At 31.9% G+C, this 23,058-nt stretch overlaps 4 protein-coding genes across 5 annotated transcripts; 3 read left to right on the top strand and 1 right to left on the bottom strand.

The window, feature by feature from the left end:
* Window positions 1-476: 476 nt before the first annotated feature.
* Window positions 477-14,519, top strand: Vps13B (vacuolar protein sorting 13B). Of its 2 annotated transcripts, none has more exons than XM_033347525.2 (31): window positions 477-662; window positions 737-914; window positions 991-1,069; window positions 1,146-1,321; window positions 1,395-1,498; window positions 1,579-1,828; window positions 1,910-2,097; window positions 2,173-2,382; window positions 2,460-2,598; window positions 2,669-2,786; window positions 2,879-3,021; window positions 3,089-3,261; window positions 3,342-3,518; window positions 3,624-3,912; window positions 3,981-4,143; window positions 4,203-4,587; window positions 4,724-4,850; window positions 4,926-5,093; window positions 5,170-5,393; window positions 5,482-5,701; window positions 5,764-5,968; window positions 6,042-6,219; window positions 6,275-8,395; window positions 8,476-8,571; window positions 8,664-12,231; window positions 12,311-12,715; window positions 12,801-12,977; window positions 13,041-13,211; window positions 13,281-13,474; window positions 13,546-13,884; window positions 13,975-14,519. In XM_033347525.2, exons 1-31 carry the CDS (start codon window positions 576-578, stop codon window positions 14,203-14,205), a joined length of 11,283 nt encoding a protein of 3,760 aa, XP_033203416.2. In that variant the 5' UTR covers window positions 477-575; the 3' UTR covers window positions 14,206-14,519. The 2 variants fall into 2 exon arrangements, with proteins under 2 accessions (XP_033203416.2, XP_033203415.2); XM_033347524.2 differs by having other exon boundaries at window positions 4,715-4,850.
* Window positions 14,520-17,253: 2,734 nt separating this feature from the next.
* LOC117164474 (H/ACA ribonucleoprotein complex subunit 2-like) lies at window positions 17,254-18,117 on the top strand. The gene is made up of 3 exons (XM_033347536.2): window positions 17,254-17,422; window positions 17,502-17,574; window positions 17,673-18,117. The coding sequence occupies exons 1-3, from the start codon at window positions 17,254-17,256 to the stop codon at window positions 17,902-17,904; spliced, it is 474 nt and encodes a 157-aa protein (XP_033203427.1). The 3' UTR covers window positions 17,905-18,117.
* A 182-nt stretch (window positions 18,118-18,299) lies between these two features.
* LOC117164470 (RING finger protein 37) lies at window positions 18,300-20,131 on the bottom strand. The gene is made up of 2 exons (XM_033347533.2): window positions 19,365-20,131; window positions 18,300-19,287 (listed from the first exon to the last, which is right to left on the bottom strand). The coding sequence occupies exons 1-2, from the start codon at window positions 19,982-19,984 to the stop codon at window positions 18,420-18,422; spliced, it is 1,488 nt and encodes a 495-aa protein (XP_033203424.1). The 5' UTR covers window positions 19,985-20,131; the 3' UTR covers window positions 18,300-18,419.
* A 152-nt stretch (window positions 20,132-20,283) lies between these two features.
* Window positions 20,284-22,898, top strand: LOC117164472 (H/ACA ribonucleoprotein complex subunit 2-like). Its single transcript, XM_033347535.2, has 3 exons — window positions 20,284-20,452; window positions 20,532-20,604; window positions 20,703-22,898. Exons 1-3 carry the CDS (start codon window positions 20,284-20,286, stop codon window positions 20,932-20,934), a joined length of 474 nt encoding a protein of 157 aa, XP_033203426.2. The 3' UTR covers window positions 20,935-22,898.
* Window positions 22,899-23,058: the final 160 nt, after the last annotated feature.

Below are 23,058 nucleotides of genomic sequence, written 5' to 3'. Positions count from 1 at the left end.
TTTTAAAATATATTTTTATACTTGAATTTAATGCATGGCCAACTGCCGATGTTTAATAAGGTTAATATGTATTTTCTTCACACTTAATAATAGCATATTATAATATTCGTCTTCGTATTAATATGAAAGAAGAATAAAATATGTTTTTCAAAGCGACTATTGATTCTGTTAACCCTATTTCACTTTCCTCATAAAAATGTTCAAAATTCAATTGCTTTAAGAATGAAAATGTATTGTTAGTAAATTTGTCAAATATTTGTATTAAACTTTCTTTGCTATTTATATTGTATTTCTATATATATTGAATCTATGTTAAAGTTAATAATTATCTATATTTTACTTTTAATCTTTAAATAATTTTACCATTTCCAGATAAACTTTTGCATTTTTAAATATTATAAGTGGTCAAATATTCATTTTTTCTTATTATTATACCTGTTACTTCTACCAATATATTTGGTAAGCATATTTAATCAATTGACGGACTAAAAAAATAAATTATTAGAGAGTTTTAGATTTACATAAATTTATTAAACCTACAAGAGTATGTGGAATGTATTGAGATACCAATCACAATGTTCAAATTGGAATCATATATAACACCAGTGATTCTCAGTTATGTTGAAAAGTATGTGAAAAATTTCAAACCAGAACAATCTCAGGTATGTATATATGTTTTACATAATAATGAGTCTATATTTATTTTCTTCGCATGTGTTTATTATCTCATTTTCAGGTTTCCTTATGGGGTGGTGATGCATCATTTCAAAACCTTGATCTACGACTAGAAGTTTTGGAAGAACAACTAAATCTTCCCTTTGTTTTTGTTAGTGGTCATATACATGAATTACTTATTCATGTTCCTTGGGTAAAAATTACTTCAGAGCCAATTGTGATTACCATTAATACAATAGGTAAGTATTGGATAACATGATTGACACTCGTTACAAAACTAAATACATAGAAGTGAAACTTTAATCTTTATTTCAGAATGCATTTTAAAATTAAAAGATGATAATAAAGTGGAGACCAATCCTACCACCTTACAGAGGAGGCAAGAGATACCGCAGTAAGCAACCTATTATTATTACTAAAACCACTTATTGTGTTATAATCATTCGTATTTGTTACTATTTAATTTCTAGGGAAGAAGCTCCCCCTGGATACATAAAAAGCATAGTAACAAAAGTTGTAAATAACATAACAATTAATTGTAATAATTTAATTCTAAAATATGTGGAAGAAGATATTGTTCTTAGTGTCAATGTCAGATTTTTAAGCATGCAAACTGTTGATAACAAATGGGAACCAGCATTTACAGGTATATATTCCATATTATGTTTCTAAGAGTTTCTAACAGTATATTTTAAATACATACACATGTTTCCTTTCAGATGTTAACACATATGAAGTTATGCTTAGGAAAGTTATTACTATTCAAGATTTAACATTATGTTTAGATAAAATGGATGCATCTGGGAAAATAGAAATATATCAGGTATTAACTACTTATTACAATTGACTGAAAATTTTTAGCAATAAGATAAGAATATAAAAATATCCTATTTTGTAATTTAGGATCCTGTCCTATATCGATGTTCGGTTATAATACGTTTAATCATAAACTACCATAGTAATACTGCAAGAAAAGCTTCAATTACACGATTAGATCTTCATTGCCAAAAAATGGAATTCAGTATAACAGAGCAACAAGTACCAATGTTACTTAGATTAGCTGCCTTAATAATGGCTTTGCAAACAAAGCAATTTCCATCTAGTAAAGAAAAATCGTTAATTTCTGTAGAAGAAAGGGAGGACAGTATACAAGGTTTTGTTTCATTTTACTCCATACAAGATACAGCTATATGATATCATTTCTATATACATACTTCGGTATTTAATATTATAGATGATACAGATCATGTGAGTGGAACTGCTGCAGACAGTACAGGATGGGGTGGATGGGCTTGGAACATGGTGTCATCTTTGTTACCTATTGATTGGGAAAATGACTGGTCTACAGAGCAGCAAATGGCTTATTCTGGACATACCATTCATTTAGGCGTATATGTACAAGATGCGACTTTAACTTTTAAGGTATTTATCTACAATAAGATAAGCAGGGAAAATAAAATATAAGTAAATAATTTTTATTTTTTCTTACGTATATAGACAGTTGAAAATGTTAAAGAACAATTGTTTTATAAATCCCGTAAACTTCGGTATAAATCGTTTTTAACATTGCGATTAAATGGTGTGGTAGTGGATACATTGCTCCAAGGAATTGCAATGACTAGTTTTCAAATTGGAATGGGTTGCATACGCGTATATCCAAGAGGAAGTTGTAGTTGTGGTCATCTTGAAGTAGTCGATGGGGCACAAGTAATATTTTATACTATAACTTCTAAGTATATTTTATTCAAACTGCAACGAATAATATAATAAATTATCTTGTTTAGCCACCTTTGTATTTAGTAGCTGGCAAGTTTAATACTCGGTACTTAAAAGATTCATTATTTGATGATGAATCAGTGGAGAATAAAGGAAGAAAACGGGAATATAAACAAGGAATATATTATTATCTATGTACAGCTTCAGGTAATAAAACTTTGAATCTATATTCATAATTTTAGATTTTATAATAAATAGTTTTATAAAACATGCGTAGAGGAGCGGTTAATAGAACGATGTCCCGCATTCTCCATGGATTACGTTCATTGCACCGAATTACCAGATGACATAACACCTGAAAAACTGGCAGAGTTTGGGTCTAATTTTGAATATAGGTAACTGAGTTCTCTCTCTCTCTCTCTCTCTCTCTCTCTCTCTCTCAGAAAATTAAAAAAATGTAATATAAATACTTATAATTCTTTTTCAGTAATTTCCACGAACGTAGAGTAATGAGATATATTATAGGCGATTTAACTATTAGATTATGTTCGGGTGTTTTTCATCGTATTGAAACAATAAAACAAGCTGCTGCAAATTATGATTACAATCCTTATCTGGTTACAAAACTAGGTATATATTCAATTACAATTATATGAAAAAAAAACTTGTTTAGAAAATTATCATGTATAAATTGCAGATCCACTCGTAGATGAACTCCCCCCAGTTACATTGGAAGAATATGAAGCATTAAGAGAAAATGTATCTATGGTTGAGACAAAATTAATAATAGTTAAAGCCTCACTTCAATTGCAATTGGCAGATCATTCTATTACTGGACTTCCACGACAACGAAAGATAGTTGAAAGTCGAGTAAGTACTAAGTGGTCTAATAAACATAATAAATAATTTTTATGTTACTATTATTTATTCCTTTCATATTATTTTGTTAGACGACGCCTTTAACACCTGCTCTTACAGACGATCCTTTCATGAGTATTGAATGTGATGAAGCAATAGTAACTATACTTCAACCTTTATATCCATTTAGGCTTGCAGCTTGTGCATCCAAACAGACTGATCTTCCAACTGAAATGTTTAATCAGTGTCATAAGATTATTACATTGCAGGTAATGGAGAAGTTACTTCAATGTATGCGCGATTATTTTTCTTTTCTTTTTTTCTTTTTTATTTTATTTGTATATAATTGTATAATAAAATACGCGTTTAACTAGGTAAATGGAACCAGAAGTCAACTTTATTTGACGAAAAATTGCCATACATCAATAATAATGCCCTACTCCATCGAATGTGAAATCAAGAAATTATTGTATCCGCAGTATTGGAAAAATGTCGATTTAATACATGAAATATACGCGGTACATATTGACAGCATTACAGTTACTGGAACAAAGGCAAAGCTAATGGCTGCTGTATCTATCTTAACTTCAATTTTTGACGCTGGTGATACAACTAATCCTCTTGTTTGTTCCTCTTTATTCAATGATGCTTGTCAAGAAACAAGTATGTACTATACTACCATATCAATTGATCAATAACTTTTTAAACATTATATATCACAAACATTTTAGACCCTGTATATCTAGAATTGTTACTGGAAAACGTAAATTGCAAAAAGTTGTCATCTTTGGTTACAATATCAAATGAATTAAATATAAGTTCGGTAAAAATGTTTGCACTCAATGAGTCACAGCAAGCCTTTATATTTTCAGGACCAGAAAGTAATATTTACTGGTTAGTATCCTTTAAATATTCTGGTTATAAATAAATTGATAATATCTTTTATATTTTAGTGATGTAGAAAACAAATCATTACTAACAGTTGTAATACAGTTCCCGCAAAGTATTGAAAGACAAACGCATCCACCTTTGATTTCACTTCAAATGGCAGATATCAGGGCTTCACTTGATCCATTACTTTTTAAATGGCTAGAATATCGTGTTACGTATTATAATTTAGGTACCTTATGTACCACTCGACCCGAAATCCAACAGTTTGAAGGTGCGTCATCAGATACTGGTACAAAGAAAAAAACATTTCCCAGTTTACACGAAAGTGTACATAGCTCCTCAGACAAAGAAAAACGAAAATCCGTCATAGCCACGGAAAAGTCAAAAACTGTACAAAATGATGAAATGCAAAAAAAACATGATTCTAAATCCGAAAATGGAAGACAGGTACATTGCTTATTATTTCGGTTGATAATGACGAAGTTTCAAGTAACGTCCAATAAACATTAACGTCTTTTTTTATTAATTATTTGCATAATGTTTTTATTAGTTAGAAAGAATTAATCTATGATAGAACTTACAGAATTTGGGAATATTGGCCAGATTAGCAGAAATGTATCCATGGTGGTGTGGTCTTGTGTTAAGTGGATGTGTTGGACATATTGTTATTTACATACCATCAATCACAATGAGTGGTATTGGTGCATATGGTAAATATATATACAAGCTTTATAAAATTAGATATTTGTATATTTTATAATATTAATCTTCATTAATCAATTTAGGTATAGAAGAAGCCAAAGACAAAGCATTAAAAAGCGATAATAAGTTACAGATATTGATCATAAAATTACCTTCTCTTCTCGTTCATTCATCTAATATAAATTTTGAATTACTCGCACCTTACCTTCAGGAATTACCTGTTAAATTACCGAAATCAATGTGGACGAATAGTAAGTAATAAACAATACATCAAAAAACACTATTTGATTTCACAGTGATGATCACATTCACAGTGATTTATTTCAGAATTGCAAAGTTTCCCATGGACATTAAGCCTTGTTGATTTCCATTGTTACATGTTACAACAACAGACACAAAAAAACTTCATTAAAAAAGTATCAGTAAATGCTACAGTTGCTCTTACCACAAAAATCGTAACATCTCCATCTGGAGGAAGTACTTTAGCTGCTTTGGGTGTCTGTGTTCACATTGATAATTCTCCTATTATTGTTTCGATCTCTGAAGAACAGGTATAAAATCATTTTATCCGATACTCGCGAAAGACATAAAATATTGGCATATTATTATACAACTATATGAATTAAATATTCACTTTAGGTAGTTTTCACGAGTAAAATCATCTCGAGTATTTTAAACGCTTTGCAAATTACAACTAGTAATAATAAAAGTGTTATAGCTAGTACTCAAATAAATACCGAAGCACAAGTAGTTCTTCCTATTGTACCACAAACTCCATCTACACCAACACAATTACTATATCCCGAAGATACAACTACAAACTCGACTCTTTCAACTTCAAAAGATGAGAGTACACCAGGTACATTATAAATAAGCGTATATTTAAGCGTACCTTTATATATAATATCGTGTATTTTGTAGACTCCGATGAATTAGTTTTGACAGCATGGATTCAATGGACTATAACAAAAATTGCGATTAAATTATACGTCACGGAGAAAGAGACTTTATCTTCACTAAAATTAGTACTTGAATTGGAAGATATTATTACTTCTTTAGACTTGCAACCTATTTATTTTAAGCTAAAAAATAAAGTTACAACAGCCACTATATTTCATTATACAAGGTACACCATTACGTGGAAAAATACTTCATACAATTAAAAAATCTATGTTATGCTAAAATCTATGTTTTAATAGACCACTGAATTCACCAACTTGGGATATCGGTGAGTATGTAGGTGCGGTTCTTTGTGGAAGAGAAGACAGTTTAGAAAAAGGTGACGATTCCGGCTTTTTAAGTTTTACCCTCACTAGAGCAAAATCGGGGAATGTTCACACACGATGGGGTACTTATAAACGGCATAAGAGTCAGAAGGTATTTAACATTTAAAACAAATAATATTTTGATTATATCTGATTTTTCTTTGCAGTTTCAGAAAGACATAATAACAGAAACAACTTTATCTGCTAATAGTTATATTTCCGAAGTAGTTATAAAAATACAAATGGTGGACATAATTTTACCGCTTACCATAGTTAGTAAATATATGCAATTAATAAAACCTTTTACGGGTCTCTACCAATCTGTTGAAAAAGATATAATGGAAACTTCTGAACAAAATGTAACAACACGTTTAAACAGCATTACTAGTCTTGATAATGAAATGTTACCATTAATATATCTGGACTTTAAAGGACTTAGACTGATGCTACCAGTTTCAAACATAACAAAATTCAAACCCCAACATGATTTATTAATGATTCAATTGGACGGAATTCGTATCACACCCCATGCAGAAAATCCGATTTGCAGAACACCTTTAAGATTAGATATATATCAACTCGCAGCTCAAGCAAATATTTTAAGTATACCAGGTTCTGCTGTAGAAGATCGACAATATCAGATTAATATAAAAAGTGTATGTGCCCATACAACTACTTGGAAGAATTATCAAATGACTATAAATAAGAAAATGTCCCAATCATATTTATATACCATGAACGAAAATCCTGCGTTAGAATGGAATAAACTTGGACATGGAAGTAGTTTAGAGCGGCAGTTCTCTACACTTCCGCTGTTATCGAAATTCGATTTGTGCTTAATCATTGCACCGCCGGTTCTATTTAAACCAGATATTACAGTATGTGGAAGTGCAATTGAAGTAAATTGTATCACAGATATTGAAGTAACAATAAATTTAGACCAGATTCAGTTGATTTCAATCTTAAATAATGAATTAAAAAATTTATTATTGAAAGATTTTGAACGACATAAAAGTGCAAATACATATGTCAGTACATCACAGAAACCTCTGTCGACTGCCGGGAGTATTAAACAAATTACTTGGATAAAACAATCTTGTGATGACATAGACGTTGATGTCACCAAGGATAGCGGTATAGACTTTGAAACATCTAGCATAAATTCCACAATCGTTGGCAAACCAATATCTGCAGATACTTCAATACTTTTACCATTTGAATTTCTGGTGAACTGTGGAAAAATAACATTCGTGTTGTATGATATTCATCAAGCAGTCACAGAGTATGAAGTAGACATAAATGAAGTTGAAGAAGATGAGGGTGAAAGTCAGAAACAACCGCTTTTTTACATAATGGTTAATCAACCGAATATTTATTTTTCACAACAGCATCCATCGCAAAAAGTGCAGGTATCTTGTTTCGATATAACAATGGCACTTGGGGACAAGGACAAACAAGAATTAATTTCAATACCAACTGAAAAGGATTTTAAAGTTTTTATGATTGAAACAAAAAATGGAGATTTACATCCAGATACAGGCATTCCCCCATCTTTTATAACAATAAAATACGAAAAAACTATAGGGAAGAATCCACAATTTTTTATAGATGTAGGTAGACCTACAAAAATTTATTTCTCTTTATCGAGGCTAAATCAGATATATATTATAAAAAGTAAGATATTGTCATGCTTTATAAAAGAGTATGAAACAATATCAGAACAACATGACAATATGAAAATATCTCCAACAATGAAATTAAAAAAATTAAATTGGCCTGATATGAATATATGCACAAAACAAGTTGTAGTATCCCTTAAAACCGATTCCGGCGCCGAAATAATAACTAGTTTAGCTTCGTTATCCGGAAATATTTCATCTCTTCTTAGACCTGATAGAATATATTCTAACACATCTGTAGACTCCTTTATCATATCTGCAATTCTTAATGGAAACATAAAAGTACTCTTGAATCCATGGTGCTGTAATATTACAGTGTGTTTGCTTTGGGAGACTTGGTTAAATGTCGATTCTATTCCTCAAATACAAATACAAGCAGACAGTGATAGTCTCCATTTAGATTTTGGACCAGAACAAATAAAAATTATAAAAAATGTTATCGATGATCTCCAACTACTATTAAATGAATTGACAAGATCATCTTCGACATGTAGAAGTAATGAGAAACAAATTGTTCTATCAACTGAACAACATTATAAGGATGATCTCAAAGCAGGTGCATTCCAATTTGTGAATGGAAATGCAGATGAATTACCATTCCCATATCAAGTAAGTTTCATATCATATGCTTCTTCAGTAGAATCTTTAAAGAGATATTTAATATTTTGTCCTATTATTTAACTCATCAGGTTATTTTCTTCACTTACCCCCAACAATCAATGGCTTGGAGGTATCCTCAACCAAGAACATTAACTAAAATACATATATCTCCAGTTCCATTTGAAGTAAGCAGAACAAAACATTTTTTTTCACAAGAGTAATATTTTAAACAGACAGGATTTAGTTTAATCTTTAAACAATTTTTTTATATTTTTAGACACTAGATTCTGATATTGGGTACGTCGATAAAGTACTGTGCGCTCTTGAATATTGGAGCGACTGTCACATGTCCTATCAGCGATATGCCGACTTCTACCTATCAGAAACAGATTCCTATCGTTTAGAGCTTCCTGAAAAAGCACCAGCAAGAGCAGTGGCTTGTATATGGCGCGTAGTTCTACTATCAAACAATAATCGACCTTTTTCCAAAACCATAATCTCAGCCCGGATTCTTGCAGCTTGTTTACGCATCGATTCGTATTTCAATTCTTCAATTATACCTAACATACAAGCTGCACTTAATATTGGCACTATTCATGTATCTATGTACAATCACGTTAGTACAATTACGTATAACAATTTACAATCACCTTTGAAGAATTATACTTTAAAAGGTACAATACCCGAAACGCAATGTTTTATGACCTTTGAACATAAAGGAGCTATACTCGTACTTAATAGATGGATTGACGGCTCAGTGCTCATTGATATTAGCGGAATATTTGGAGTACATATACTAGATTATGGTCATTTAACCATGCAAGAAATACTAGATCCTTTAGAAGCAAGATTGCAATTATCGCTATCTGACAAAACGGATGTATCCTTCACATGCAGTCCATTTGCGTTAAAGTTGAGTCCAACAATAGCTCATACACTTGTGGTTTCGATGCATTTATGGTATGCATCTTTAGAAGAAGAAAATAAAACCACTATTCTATTCACACGCTATGTAATAGCTAACGATAGCAATGTGCCTATCCTCTTTGGTCAAAGTGGTACAGGAGACAACATATTATTGGAAAGTAGGCAATGTATCTTTTACTCATGGAGAAATATTGGCAACAAAATGTTACGAATAGCAATAGAAGAAAATATTTGGTTATGGAGCAAATCATTTTCTGTTGGTGTAGATGGAATTCAAGCCGTTGAATTCAGTAATTCTGTTACAAAAGCGTCAGCATTCGTAAGCGTTACGTCACTTTCAGCTACACAAAAGCTTATAACATTTTCTGGTCAACTTGTAATTTCAAATCAGTTAATAGACAATTTCGAAATGAGATTAGTCAAGTACGAAGCTGACGTGGGATCAAAGGTGACTGTATTAAAAGATATTTATTCCGTTTCTGGTAAAACTCGACCACCATCAGTTATACTTGATGGAAACAAGAAAATGGCAATACGTCTACGATTTACCAATGTTCCAAATTTATCTTGGACAGGAGATATACCCCTTCAACCAAATGCCAAGTGGGGGCAACCATGGCTTGTTAAAGTTCCATTACAAGAACGTGGCCAATTTTTAAGCATTTGGGTGCGGATAATAACGCAAATAATTCAAGATAAGACCAAAGTATTAGCTGTACTTAGCCCACTTTACATGATTCGCTCGCATTTACCAGTGCCAGCTAGGGTACAAATGGATACACCTTCGTTGAAAATATCTTTATGCACAATGGTAAATGGTCGGGGTGAAAGACAGCAACTATACTGTCCTGGAACATTTGAACATTTCCACCAACTAACATTTCAATTAGAAACCGGAGTTTCTACATCTAATCCGTATGTGCCATTATCGTACAGTTCTGTAGATCAAAGGAAATTCTTTAGAAGACCGGAAGTCGAAGATATCGATAGCATCTTGCAAGATCTTGAAAATCAGAAAGATAAAACGGAATGGCCATTCCAGGGAGATGAGTTTGAGGAATGGATATCCGCTGAACAACCACAAACACACGTACAAGTGAAATACCAAGATGCTGGATTAGTTTCGAGTACTTTATTATTAGAATTGCAGCCTTGGTGTTTTATGTTAAATTCCATGGGCTGTCATTTATCTCTTGTATCAGAAGACATCGAACTTTGCCAGATTCCTCACTATGGAATCGTAACACCACCAAAATTGGAAGGCACATTTCACTTGTGTGTCGGTATCGGTGATACGTTCTACACATCCCAAGCATTACAGCTAGATCGACCTGATTGGAGTCAAAGTTTCTATATGCCTCGAATTGGTGGACTCATCCCTGCCACAGGAAACATTAAATCATGTGTTGACTGCGGCTCAAGTGTCTCACTCATGAGCATTAATTCGAGTATGCACGAAGATATGCGTCTTGTGCGTATAATGAGTAGCCACGTTATTAGTAATTTAACATCTCAAGAGTTATGCATAGCAACATTGGCGGTACACGAAGATGCAACCAGACTTGAATTGCCCAATGATCTTACTCCTTATAGCCTTAATATTTCACCATCCGAAGATCAAAAACAAGGTATTCCGATCACACAGTGGTATACATTATACATGGAAGACATTGTAGAACCTCTTGTACTATATATATCTTTGAGCGTAGGGCACAAATGGTCTTGTCCAATTCGAGTTGACCAGGGTATGAGTCGTAAATGTGTTGCTATACCAAATGGCTCTAGCACCATGCCTGTAGTCATTACAATACAGGAAGATAGGGGTACAATGTACATAATGATTCATATGGATTATCATCCTCAATTATTGATTGAGAACACCTGTGCTTTTAAAATCCTATTGGGTCAAGCTAATGAAACAGCAGAAGGGATAATACCAGATGCATTGCACTTTACATGGATTTGTGAAATAGAAAGCAATGCAACAAGTCATTATTCCATTCCATCTATCAGTAACAGACTACCTGATGCACCAGTTACTAATGTATCGAATATACTTCTGTTTTCTGCTGTAACGAACAATTATAATGACCAGGTTATCAGAAATAAAGAATTGCGATGGTCAAGAGGTATAAATTTATCCGCCATATCCAGTGCACCAGTGGATCAGTATGTACGACTACCATCCTATGGAGATGTAAAGTTAATCATGCAGAATCGTTGTTACACTACCTATATTAATATTGTTCCAATATCTCAAGTGGAAGTGTCTGCAAGGGATATCAGAAGTCGACTTTTACGAAAAGAAAGCGAAATGAAAGATATGGTGGCGATGCATGATAAATTTACTTCTGATCCAGATGGTCAGCCAGTCATAAATGTACAGAGTTCTGAGAGCTCGACTTCGGTAACAACCTTCTTCTCGGCACAAGACGAAACTATAGCTACAGAAACTAAAACTTCTTCACAGCTAAATTTAAGACAGTTAATAACTGATATAGAAAATGTAAAAGCTAACGTAAATGATGATACAAAGGATACTGAGGAGAATAATTCTAAAGAAGGGTCTGCGACCATTTGTCTCCGAGGAGTTACCATTATCATCATGCATGATATGAATGAAAATGCTCAAAAGATTGAAGTGGCCAGCTTGTCTATGACCGATGTTATAGTCGCTATTAATGCAAGATCTAAAATTGTAAATTTACGTGCTTTCATAGGAGATCTACAGTTAGATAATCAGCTATTTGATCAAGGGGGTTTCGATTTTCCAGTAGTACTAATCAGTCAAAGTCCGCTTATGATGAAAGAAACAACATTTTATACAAGCAGTTGTTTAATGAATAAGATAGAACAAATAAGAGAAAATTCGTTGATTGCGATTGATTATATACTAGAAAATCAAGGGCAATTAAAAGGTATTTAATATTTTTAAATGTGTTTAATAAACTCTTTTCTATTCTACAAATATTAATTTTTTCTTAATAATGTTTTCAGCATCAAAAGATCTTCATATAAAAATTGCACCAATCAGTGCTTACATTGAAGATACATACATAACACAATTATTAAATTATGCAACTTCGATGGCACCACCTCGATTTTTGCTACCAGATGACATGAAAAAGACAAGAACACTAGTTTCAACTATTGGAGTATACATTCCTGATTACATAATGGTTTACGCTAGAATATTAAGCGCCCCATTAAGATTACAAAATTTAAAGATAGATCCAGTATCTATCTTATTAAGTGTTCATACCTCTGTACGTTTATACGTGGCTTTAGACCATTCTCCTTTATATTTTGGTACTTTTGAAAAGAAAAATATTTTAACTACACCTTATAGACTTGGCAATGCTCTCACAATGCATTACTTATCTGGTGCTATATTCGGAGCAGGTATGAAAGTAATATTATTCAAATTTCTTAATATTATATTACTTTTTAATTTATATTATAGTATATTAAAATATTCGTGCCTTAGGTTGGGTAGTAGGATCATTAGAAATATTAGGTTCTCCTGGCAGCTTAGCACAAGCTCTTGGTTCAGGACTTAGAGATTTTATTTCCCTTCCATTCCAAGGCCTGTTGCAAGGACCATGGGGTTTTATCGTTGGAATAACGCATGGTTCTGCCAGTTTGATGAGACATGTTACAGCAGGTATTAATGAATACAAACATCTATCATAACTACAAAATTCACTTATAATTTTATATTACACAGGTACGTTAAACTCTGTAACGAAACTAGCATCTAGCGTAGCACGAAATTTGGATCGTTTAACGCTCGATGAGGAACATCTTCAGCGGCAAGAAGAATCTAGAAGAATGCGTCCTCAAGGAATGGCACAAGGACTATACCAAGGATTGACAGGACTTGGAATGAGTCTTCTTGGTACATATATAGCTATATTTCTTTTTGATTCAGTACTTCATGTTGTTTAATTTCTTCTTTAATTTTTAGCCGCAGTTGCGGGTTTGGCACATCATCCTTTGCAACAAGTTTGGTCAGGAGAAATAACAACCAAAAGTATCGTGACTGGCGTTGGACTTGGACTAGTTGGAGTAGTTACGAAACCTTTAAGTGGGGCTGCAGAACTAGTTGCATTGACAGGACAAGGATTACTTCAAGGAGCTGGCTGGAATTCTTTGCCTTCGGTGAATAATTTCACGGAATTTATTTTAGACGTTATTAATGAAATTAATTGATAATAAATACATCTTTACAGCCTCGACAACGACCAGTAGTCCAATACACGTCCGGAAATAATAATGCAATTATTAGATATGCCTGGTGGTTGTTACCCTTACTTGAAAATAATCACGGGAATATCCTGCATGTTACTAATGCAGATTACGTGATCCAACAAGGCAGTAGTCGTGCTATAACGTTAGTTTTAACACGGCATGCGTTATTATTAGTTAATACAGCTGAAGATAACGTAGAACGGATATATTTATTGAAAGATCTAACGAGTGCTGATCATCATTTGGAATCAACAATATGTTTGTACTGCTCTCCTGAGACAACACAAACTAACAGATCTATATCTCCAGCGCCATACGAGGTATGATATATTTTTATATTTATATTAGGTATATATATTTTTCTATTACATAATTAGGTATAATATTTATATTTAAAATTTTTCTTATAGATGGATCGAGAAATGCGAGCACGAGTGGCGGAATATGTACGAACCAGTAGTACTGGTTTAGCTAGCGTTTCTACAAATAGCGATGTACAGTCCGATATTTTTGAGAATACCACTCCCAATTCTGATCGTACACTTACATTTTACGTTTCTCCAGACTCACGTAACTATCTATTATCATTGTTTAACATTGCTAAACGACAGAGTCAAGGTAGCGGATTTACAGTGTTATAATGAATAAATAGAGTATCTTAGAGTATTTTCTTTACTCAGAAGTAGAAACAGTGATTGACGCTTATAAAACATGAAAAGTGATAAAATAGTATTATGCCTTCGATTTAGAAATTTTTTGAAAAATGTATGTCCGAAACAAATCCGAATTATGCGATATCTATATGTACATATCTCTGGTAACATTTTTTATCTTATTCTGGATAATGGACTTAAATTTATGAATTTTATTTCGTAAGAATATCCTATAATGTGCGACACATTATAGGATATGCACAAGAAATATTCTTACATAAGAAATGCTTTTTCAATTTTTATATGAAAATTTGTATCATGAAAAATTCTCCACAAACTTTGTTTATTAAATAACGTATATAATGTACATATCGTAGAAAAATCATGAAAGTATGTGTGCAAATTTAAGTATGGTGGATACATTTTCATTAATATACAGATTAATCCAGCTAAATGAGATCATCTAAATATCTGCCTTATTTATTGTTGTATAAAAAGCTTCTTAGGACAAAGTATTTTAAGTATCACACGCAACAGTGGAAATAGGTCTTTTTATAATCATTTTTTTTTTTTTTAATGGAACTTCAAGAGCATCAGTATCTTTTTCAATAAAATCATATATATATATTTATTTGTCGATATCCTTGTAGAGCGCAAAAAAACAAATCTAACGACCTTAAGAACCATATATAAACATATATACATACAAAATTTGAAGCCTTATCCAAATTTTTGTATGTCTGTACTTATGTTTAATCGACAGCTGACAAAACTTTAAAAATCCAAATTTTTGCTTCCTAAATAAAATTTTTTAACTTTCAAGAATTCAAATGAAAGTTTAGGGCGTAAGGAATTAATTCAGATTAGTTTTATGTAAATATTCTCCCTGGTTTAAACAAGTTTAAAAAATCTATCAATTGGTGGACAATGAAACACTATAACCATCTAACGGTAAAATGATGAAACTAATCTCTATCACGAAATTAAAAAATAAAATTTTTCGATCTATAAAGTGAATTTTTGAATTGTTCAAAAATTGAATCAAAGCTTTAATTCTCAAAAATCTTGTCTGTATAATATTATTCTGATTTCCTACATAATTATTAATTACATGTAAATTAATAACTGTTAACATTGGTACAAACTGACACAGTGCTGTAGTTTAAACATAATAACGTCATCTATCAGTTAAAGATTTTACTTATTAATACCACCAGAGAGGACTATATTCAAAATATGGTATTTTGTATTAATTGCATGTAATTCATTAATTATGTAGGAAACCGGAATTATATTGTACAAAGAAGGTTTCGAACTGAAGTTTACAGGGTGCAATAAGATATTTCATATCTTATATATTTATTAAAAGTAATCATTACATTTATTTACATATTACATTAATCGTGCACAATATATTCCAACAAGTTAATTTATTTAAATAAAATGCATTACGTTAATAATAATAAGTTCATTACACAATTCATTCATAAATCCGTTCTATTTCATTATTTTTATAAGGCATGCTACAAGATATACATTGGTTATTTTCAATCGATGTTAAGACATTTCTACATAGAACATGCTTGTGTTTTATATTCAGCATTTTCAGACCTTTCCATAGATTCAGCTAAGCAAGATTGTTCGAACCATAAAGTAGAAATACTGGTTATAGTGTCTTTACCACAATGTGGTGACACTGTTCCCCATACTTCTATCTTACCTAATGCAAGTACTGAATTCTTTGTTTTACATATACAAATTCTTAAACTATTTATGCATGTTGTTAAGTATTGCAGGAAGGATTTTTGTAAAACATTTCAAAAAATTTGCTGGTGCAGGAATTGATTCATATTTACTTGGACAAAACAATAATCCAACGTGCGTGGTGTCTAAAAATTCAGTACCTACATATGTTATAAATACATATGTTACATATAAAAGTAACGTCCATATTTATAGAAGGCTTAATACAAGCATATGCTAAAAATCCCTTATCAGTACCAGTTATTAAATTGGTAACTTCATATCCTTCTGTGCTAACATTACTGCATTGAATTTCTGGTCTTAAACGAGGATCACAGAAGTTGAAAAGCATTTTTATACTTTAAAAAGACATATAACAACATGCTTTAGAGATTTTACTTTTTTTTTATTTATTAATATTTACAATCAATTCTCGCGTTGAGAATTTTCAGTAATTTTTTCTGGCGTAGCGCACTGATATGGCTAATTATTTATAATAAGTTAATACTTATTATAGATAAGTATAATTTATAAGTGTTGTAAATAAGTAAATATTACTTAATATAAATATCTAATTAAATCTAGTGTTTAGGTCTAACGGGTAGTGTCTCTTCACCCTGCGAATCTGGTCCGACGTATCAAGTAATCCAGTAATTAGGGGGTTACGATGTTTGTTGACTCTTTTGCTATATCTGTCGCTATATTTTGCTATTCCTCTTTGACTGTGGGTATCTTGAGGTCGCGATGTATTAGTTCGTTGGTAACATACCAGGGTGCATTTATAAGGGATCTTAGCGTTTTCGATTGGAAGCGTTGAAATATTTCAATGTTGCAATTACTTCCTGTTTTCCATAGTTGGATTCCGCAGGTCCAGACGGGTTTTATTACGGTCAGTGAGCCAATAGAATCTTTGGAGTTTGTCCTTGAGTTGCTTTGTTTTGTCTGTGATGTGATTTTTCCAAGTTAGTCTCCTGTCCAGGGTCATGCCCAGGTATCTGACTGTGTCCTTGCTAGGAATTGTTGTATTGTTGATGGTGACCTGGGGGCAGGTAAAGATTTTCTATTAACACAAGACAAATTTCATTTTTGTTTCGAAAATAGCGTGACCTCTACTGTTGTCATAACGTACTTTATGGTTAGGTTAGTCTGTAAATATCGAAGGTTAGTCTGTATGTATCGAAGCTTAGTCTGTTAGTACCGAAGGTTAGTCTCTAACCTCTAAGTGAGTGTAAGGGCACGTGGGTAAGGTATAGTAAACTTTCGAACGGGAAATCGTTATTATTATTGCAAAATATGGAGCAAATAACAATAAAAGAGGAAATTGACGATAGTGTGAGAGAAACAGAGACTGGTGATAATACAGAACTTAAATACGAAGAAAAATTAAAATACACAAGCCTTATAGCTAAACCCATGGCCCCAAAAAAATTAACCAAAAAAATTTATAAGTGTATTAAAAAAGGTATTTTTATAAAACAGTTGAATAGTAAAACATCTTTGTGAAGCATGTATATTTATGATTTGTAATATAACAATTTCAGCTGCAAAGCATAAATCTTATCTTCGAAATGGTTTGAAGGATGTTCAGAAGCATCTTCGCAAAGGAGAACAAGGGTAAAAATAAATTTTTATTTATAACTGTAATTAGATTTTCTGATAATTTTAATGATCAAAAGACTTTTTATTTGAAAGTATTTGTGTATTTTTATTAGATTGGTAGTCTTTGCTGGAGACGTATTTCCAATAGAAATCATGTGTCACTTACCAATTGTATGCGAAGACAAAAATATCCCATACTGCTACACACCTTCGAGACAAGACATTGGTGCTGCTATGGGTGTGAAAAGAGGCAGTCTTATGGTACTTATTAAGGAACATGAAGAATATAAAGAACTTTATGATGAAATAAAAACTGCGATGATAACATTATCAACGCCACTATAGATATATATTTAACCATTTGTATTTTTAATAACTTTGTAAATAGAAAAGATTCATATATCCTTAAGAGAGAGAAGAGTATTGTATCAGAGACTGTAATTTTTTATACAAATATCTTTCATTATTATGATGTAACCTATTTATTATATAGATGGCAAGTTTTTTAACACAAATCACTGTATGATAAAAGAATCTAAAAAAGAAATAGAAACAAAACTTTTCTAATTTAATCCCTTCCCGTGCCAGTTAGTTCGTCGAAACAGACCAGACAACGGGCAAAAAAACAGTGTACAAGCTCCGCTTGTTATGTTTACGTTTGGCCCAAGTATCCGGTCGCGAATCAGTTAAAGATTTTACTTATTAATGCCACCAGGGAGGACTATATTCAAAATATGGTATTTTGTATTAATTGCATGTAATTCATTAATTAATGTTACATTAATTGTGCATATATTCCAACTAGTTAATTTATCTAAATAAAATGCATTACGTTAGTAATAATAAGTTCATTACACAATTCATTCATAAATCCGTTCTATTTCATTATTTTTATAAGGCATGCTACAAGATGTACATTGGTTATTTTCAATCGATGTTAAGACATTTCTACATAGAACATGTTTACATGGAAGCTGGTAAAAAATGCCATTAGGGCAACAGGAACACGTAATTAATTTCGAATTTGTCTCGTTCTTTTTTGGAATGTTATTAAAACGTTTTAAATTAGGTACTGCTATATTAATATCGAAATCTGTTTCATTATCAACAGTTAGATCCACTATATCAATAGAATTATTTTTTTGTTCCCCTTCTGTGTTTTTAGACAGAGGTATAGTTGAAGTATAAGAATCGGCAGTCACTCTTTTCTTTGCTGGTTTAGTTAAAGCAGAAACAGTTCGTTTTTGGGACACTATAACAACTGGCAATTTATGACAAAGTTTCTTCTCTGCTTTTACAGAACTTACTATAGAGCAATGAAACTTTGGCTTACTATTGCTTGGAGCTTGAATTATATTTCTTTTTAACAAATAATTAGGAACTTCCTTTACCGTTTTATCTGTTACATTCCCATCAGAGGGCAATGCACGACCTAGCACTCTTGGTAATTTTTTTATTTCTTCATTATTGCAATTTTCAAGCAAAAACCTGTCTATCCTTATTTTTAAAGCACTTGCTATAACAGGTTTGCGATTTTCACTAAATGGTAAACCAGTAAAAGGATCAGTCAATCTTCTTCCCCATATTGCTTCAGTTTCCTCGTGTTTCAGTAATGTAGTTTGGTCAATTATTTTTCCGCTTGGCAAGAGAATTGGCTGTGTCATGATTTCGTAAGTAATGGCATCTAAAAAACTTTCTGGAACTTGTAGATTTGTTTCCAATATTTCCCTGAAGCAAGTATAATAGATATATAATGTTAATAAATAATATAATTTATATATACTAGCAAATAATTTCACATTTACTTATTATCTGTATCAGTAACAGGTGTTTTATATTCAGCATTTTCAGACCTTTCCATAGATTCAGCTAAGCAAGATTGTTTGAACCATAAAGTAGAAATACTGGCTATAGTATCTTTACCACAACGTGGTGACACTGTTCCCCATACTTCTATCTTACCTAATGCAGGTACTGAATTCTTTGTTTTACATATACAAATTCTTAAGCTATTTATGCATGTTGTTAAGTATTGCATGGAGGATTTTGTAAAACATTTCAAAAAATTTGCTGGTGCAGGAATTGATTCATGTTTACTTGGACAAAACAATAATCCAGTGTGCGTGGTGTCTAAAAATTCAGTGCCTAGTAAACTGTACGGTACACTGGCATCGTTACTAGTCTTAGCATATAATTGAAAACCTGATGACTTTTGAGAGCCAACTTGTGGCCAAATTAAAATGTGATTAATACGTATGTTACATATAAAAGTAACGTCGATATTTATAGGAGGCTTGATACAAGCATATGCTAAAAATCCTTTATCAGTACCAGTTATTAAATTGGTGACTTCATATCCTTCTGTGCTAACAGTACTGCATTGAATTTCTGGTCTTAAACGAGGATCACAGAAGTTGAAAAGCATTTTTATACTTTAAAAAGACATATAACAACATGCTTTAAAGATTTTCTATTAACACAAGACAAATTCCATTTTTGTTTTGAAAATAGCGTGACCTCTACTGTTGTCACAATGTACTTTATGGTTAGTTTAGTCTGTAAGTACCGAAGGTTAGTCTGTAAGTATCGAAGGTTAGTCTGTATGTATCGAAGCTTAGTCTGTTAGTACCGAAGGTTAGTCTCTAACCTCTAAGTGAGTGTAAGGGCACGTGGGTAAGGTATAGTAAACTTTCGAACGGGAAATCGTTATTATTATTGCAAAATATGGAGCAAATAACAATAAAAGAGGAAATTGACGATAGTGTGAGAGAAACAGAGACTGGTGATAATACAGAACTTAAATACGAAGAAAAATTAAAATACACAAGCCTTATAGCTAAACCCATGGCCCCAAAAAAATTAACCAAAAAAATTTATAAGTGTATTAAAAAAGGTATTTTTATAAAACAGTTGAATAGTAAAACATCTTTGTGAAGCATGTATATTTATGATTTGTAATATAACAATTTCAGCTGCAAAGCATAAATCTTATCTTCGAAATGGTTTGAAGGATGTTCAGAAGCATCTTCGCAAAGGAGAACAAGGGTAAAAATAAATTTTTATTTATAACTGTAATTAGATTTTCTGATAATTTTAATGATCAAAAGACTTTTTATTTGAAAGTATTTGTGTATTTTTATTAGATTGGTAGTCTTTGCTGGAGACGTATTTCCAATAGAAATCATGTGTCACTTACCAATTGTATGCGAAGACAAAAATATCCCATACTGCTACACACCTTCGAGACAAGACATTGGTGCTGCTATGGGTGTGAAAAGAGGCAGTCTTATGGTACTTATTAAGGAACATGAAGAATATAAAGAACTTTATGATGAAATAAAAACTGCGATGGTAACATTATCAACGCCACTATAGATATATATTTAACCATTTGTATTTTTAATCACTTTGTAAATAGAAGAGATTCATATATCCTTAAGAGAGAGAAGAGTATTGTATCAGAGACTGTAATTTTTTATACAAATATCTTTCATTATTATGATGTAACCTATTTATTATATAGATGGCAAGTTTTTTAACACAAATCACTGTATGATAAAAGAATCAAAAAAGAGATAGAAATAAAACTTTTCTAATTTAACCCCTTCCCGCGCCAGTTAGTTCGACGAAACAGACCAGACTGATGCTCGTAAACAGGAACTAACATTCAGTCACGATCGCAACGGGCAAAGAAACAGTTCGCGAGCTCGTCTTGTTATGTTTACGTTTGGTCCAAGTATCTGGTCGCGAGTCAGGCTCGTGATATTCGTGTTTGGGCCAAAATCTTCATCGCGACTCTGAGTCGCTACAGTACGGGAAGGGGTTAATGTAACATTTTTTAATTTGGAGATTAGACATTACATTTTTATGCCTCAATGAAAAGGGTATATAATTGTTTGAAATACAGTTCTAAAAAATCCCAATTTTAGTTAAAAATTAAATTTATTTGTCGCCTGTGCATTTTTGAAAATAGAATATTAAAATTTAGCTTAAGATAAAAATCATATTTCTCGAAGCAGTATGGATATATATGTATATACAGCTATGCTTTTATCTTAGACGAGTAAAATGAAATCTGCCATAGATGTCATTATTTCGATTAACGCTCATCAAGATATCCGAAAATCAATATAGATTGTCAACTGAGACCTTCGAACAATCGCTTTACTTCTTTAGTTTCTCTGTGATCCTCAAAATATCATTTAACGTAATATTTAAAGGTAATTACAAAACTTGATGTTTGTCAAAGTTCGATAGCATTATCCACTTGCCGTCCATCATATATTTGTTAAATCCTGACATGTTCAAATATTGAAAGTGTTTAAATTTGAAAATATGTTTATGAATATGAAGATTGAAAATAACTCATTAATCGTAAGATATAATCAAAGCAATAGAAAAGTTAAATATGCGAAATAGTTACAAATGTGAAACGTAAATCGTGCTGGGGCGAATTAATTTTAATATAGAAATATTAATAATTAGTCATAAGATTTGACTTGTATGTTTTGAAAAAATTTATACGTTTGACGTTCATTAATACAGAACGTTATAATATGAAATGTTCAAAATTACTTTATGATTTCTTAATCGATATCTAGGCTTAAATTATTAATCCGACCAAATACTGACGATTCCGACGAATCGATTACAGTAATGCTTTGTTAATTGGCCTGATACATTTATTTTAACTATGTACTATATAGAGACACTCCACGGTGTCATTTCTAAGAATTGGTGGAGATATCTATAGCCAGTTAACCAGACACTACTGTAAGATTCAAAACAGAGGTCGCAATCACAATAATCTTCCTCGGCGTAGGATCGAAGGCTTTGCGAGCGTGGTAAGTTGAAAATTAAAAATAAGAAAAACGAAACGAATATGTAAATACTTTGAGAAATTGAGAAATGTTTACTTTGAAGGAAATGATAATAGAAAATAATCCTTGTTTATCAACGTAAATTAAGTTTACGTTAAACTGTACATTTACAATTGTCACATTTAGAGTTTTAAATGCCCGCAAATGCCTTGTACGCATGGAAAAACATTTAATAGAAATTTAAGGTGAATTCTAGCTAAAATGCATTTGAAAATTATAATTTCCTGATCCCCTATCGCTCTACATGTAACTGTATTCCTTATTCCTACGATTACTGATTTCAGTACAAAATATACACTTAGGAGCGACGAAGGATAACATTGACATTAAAATTGACATAGCGTACAAATGGGACGCTATTCTCACCCTCGCCTCGCCGGAACAGATATATTCTCTTTGCGTGTACATTGTTTCCGTTAATTTCTCTCAGATCAGGCAGTAATACATCTTGTGACTGTATATATGTTTAATTTTACTTCTTCCTCAACTTCTTTCAAATATCTAGATTGAAATTGTTTAATTCGAATAACCAGTCAAAGAACCCTCATTGTCACGCGTGGTTACATAAATGTTTATTTAGATACAGTACTGTCTTGTTAATTGGCTGGAATTCTACCTT

The sequence above is a fragment of the Bombus vancouverensis genome, chromosome 15 (genome assembly GCF_051014615.1).
Source record: "Bombus vancouverensis nearcticus chromosome 15, iyBomVanc1_principal, whole genome shotgun sequence".
Taxonomy (NCBI): domain Eukaryota; kingdom Metazoa; phylum Arthropoda; class Insecta; order Hymenoptera; family Apidae; genus Bombus; species Bombus vancouverensis.
Note: the sequence above shows the minus strand (reverse complement) of the source record. Positions and strands in the feature narration are given on the sequence as shown.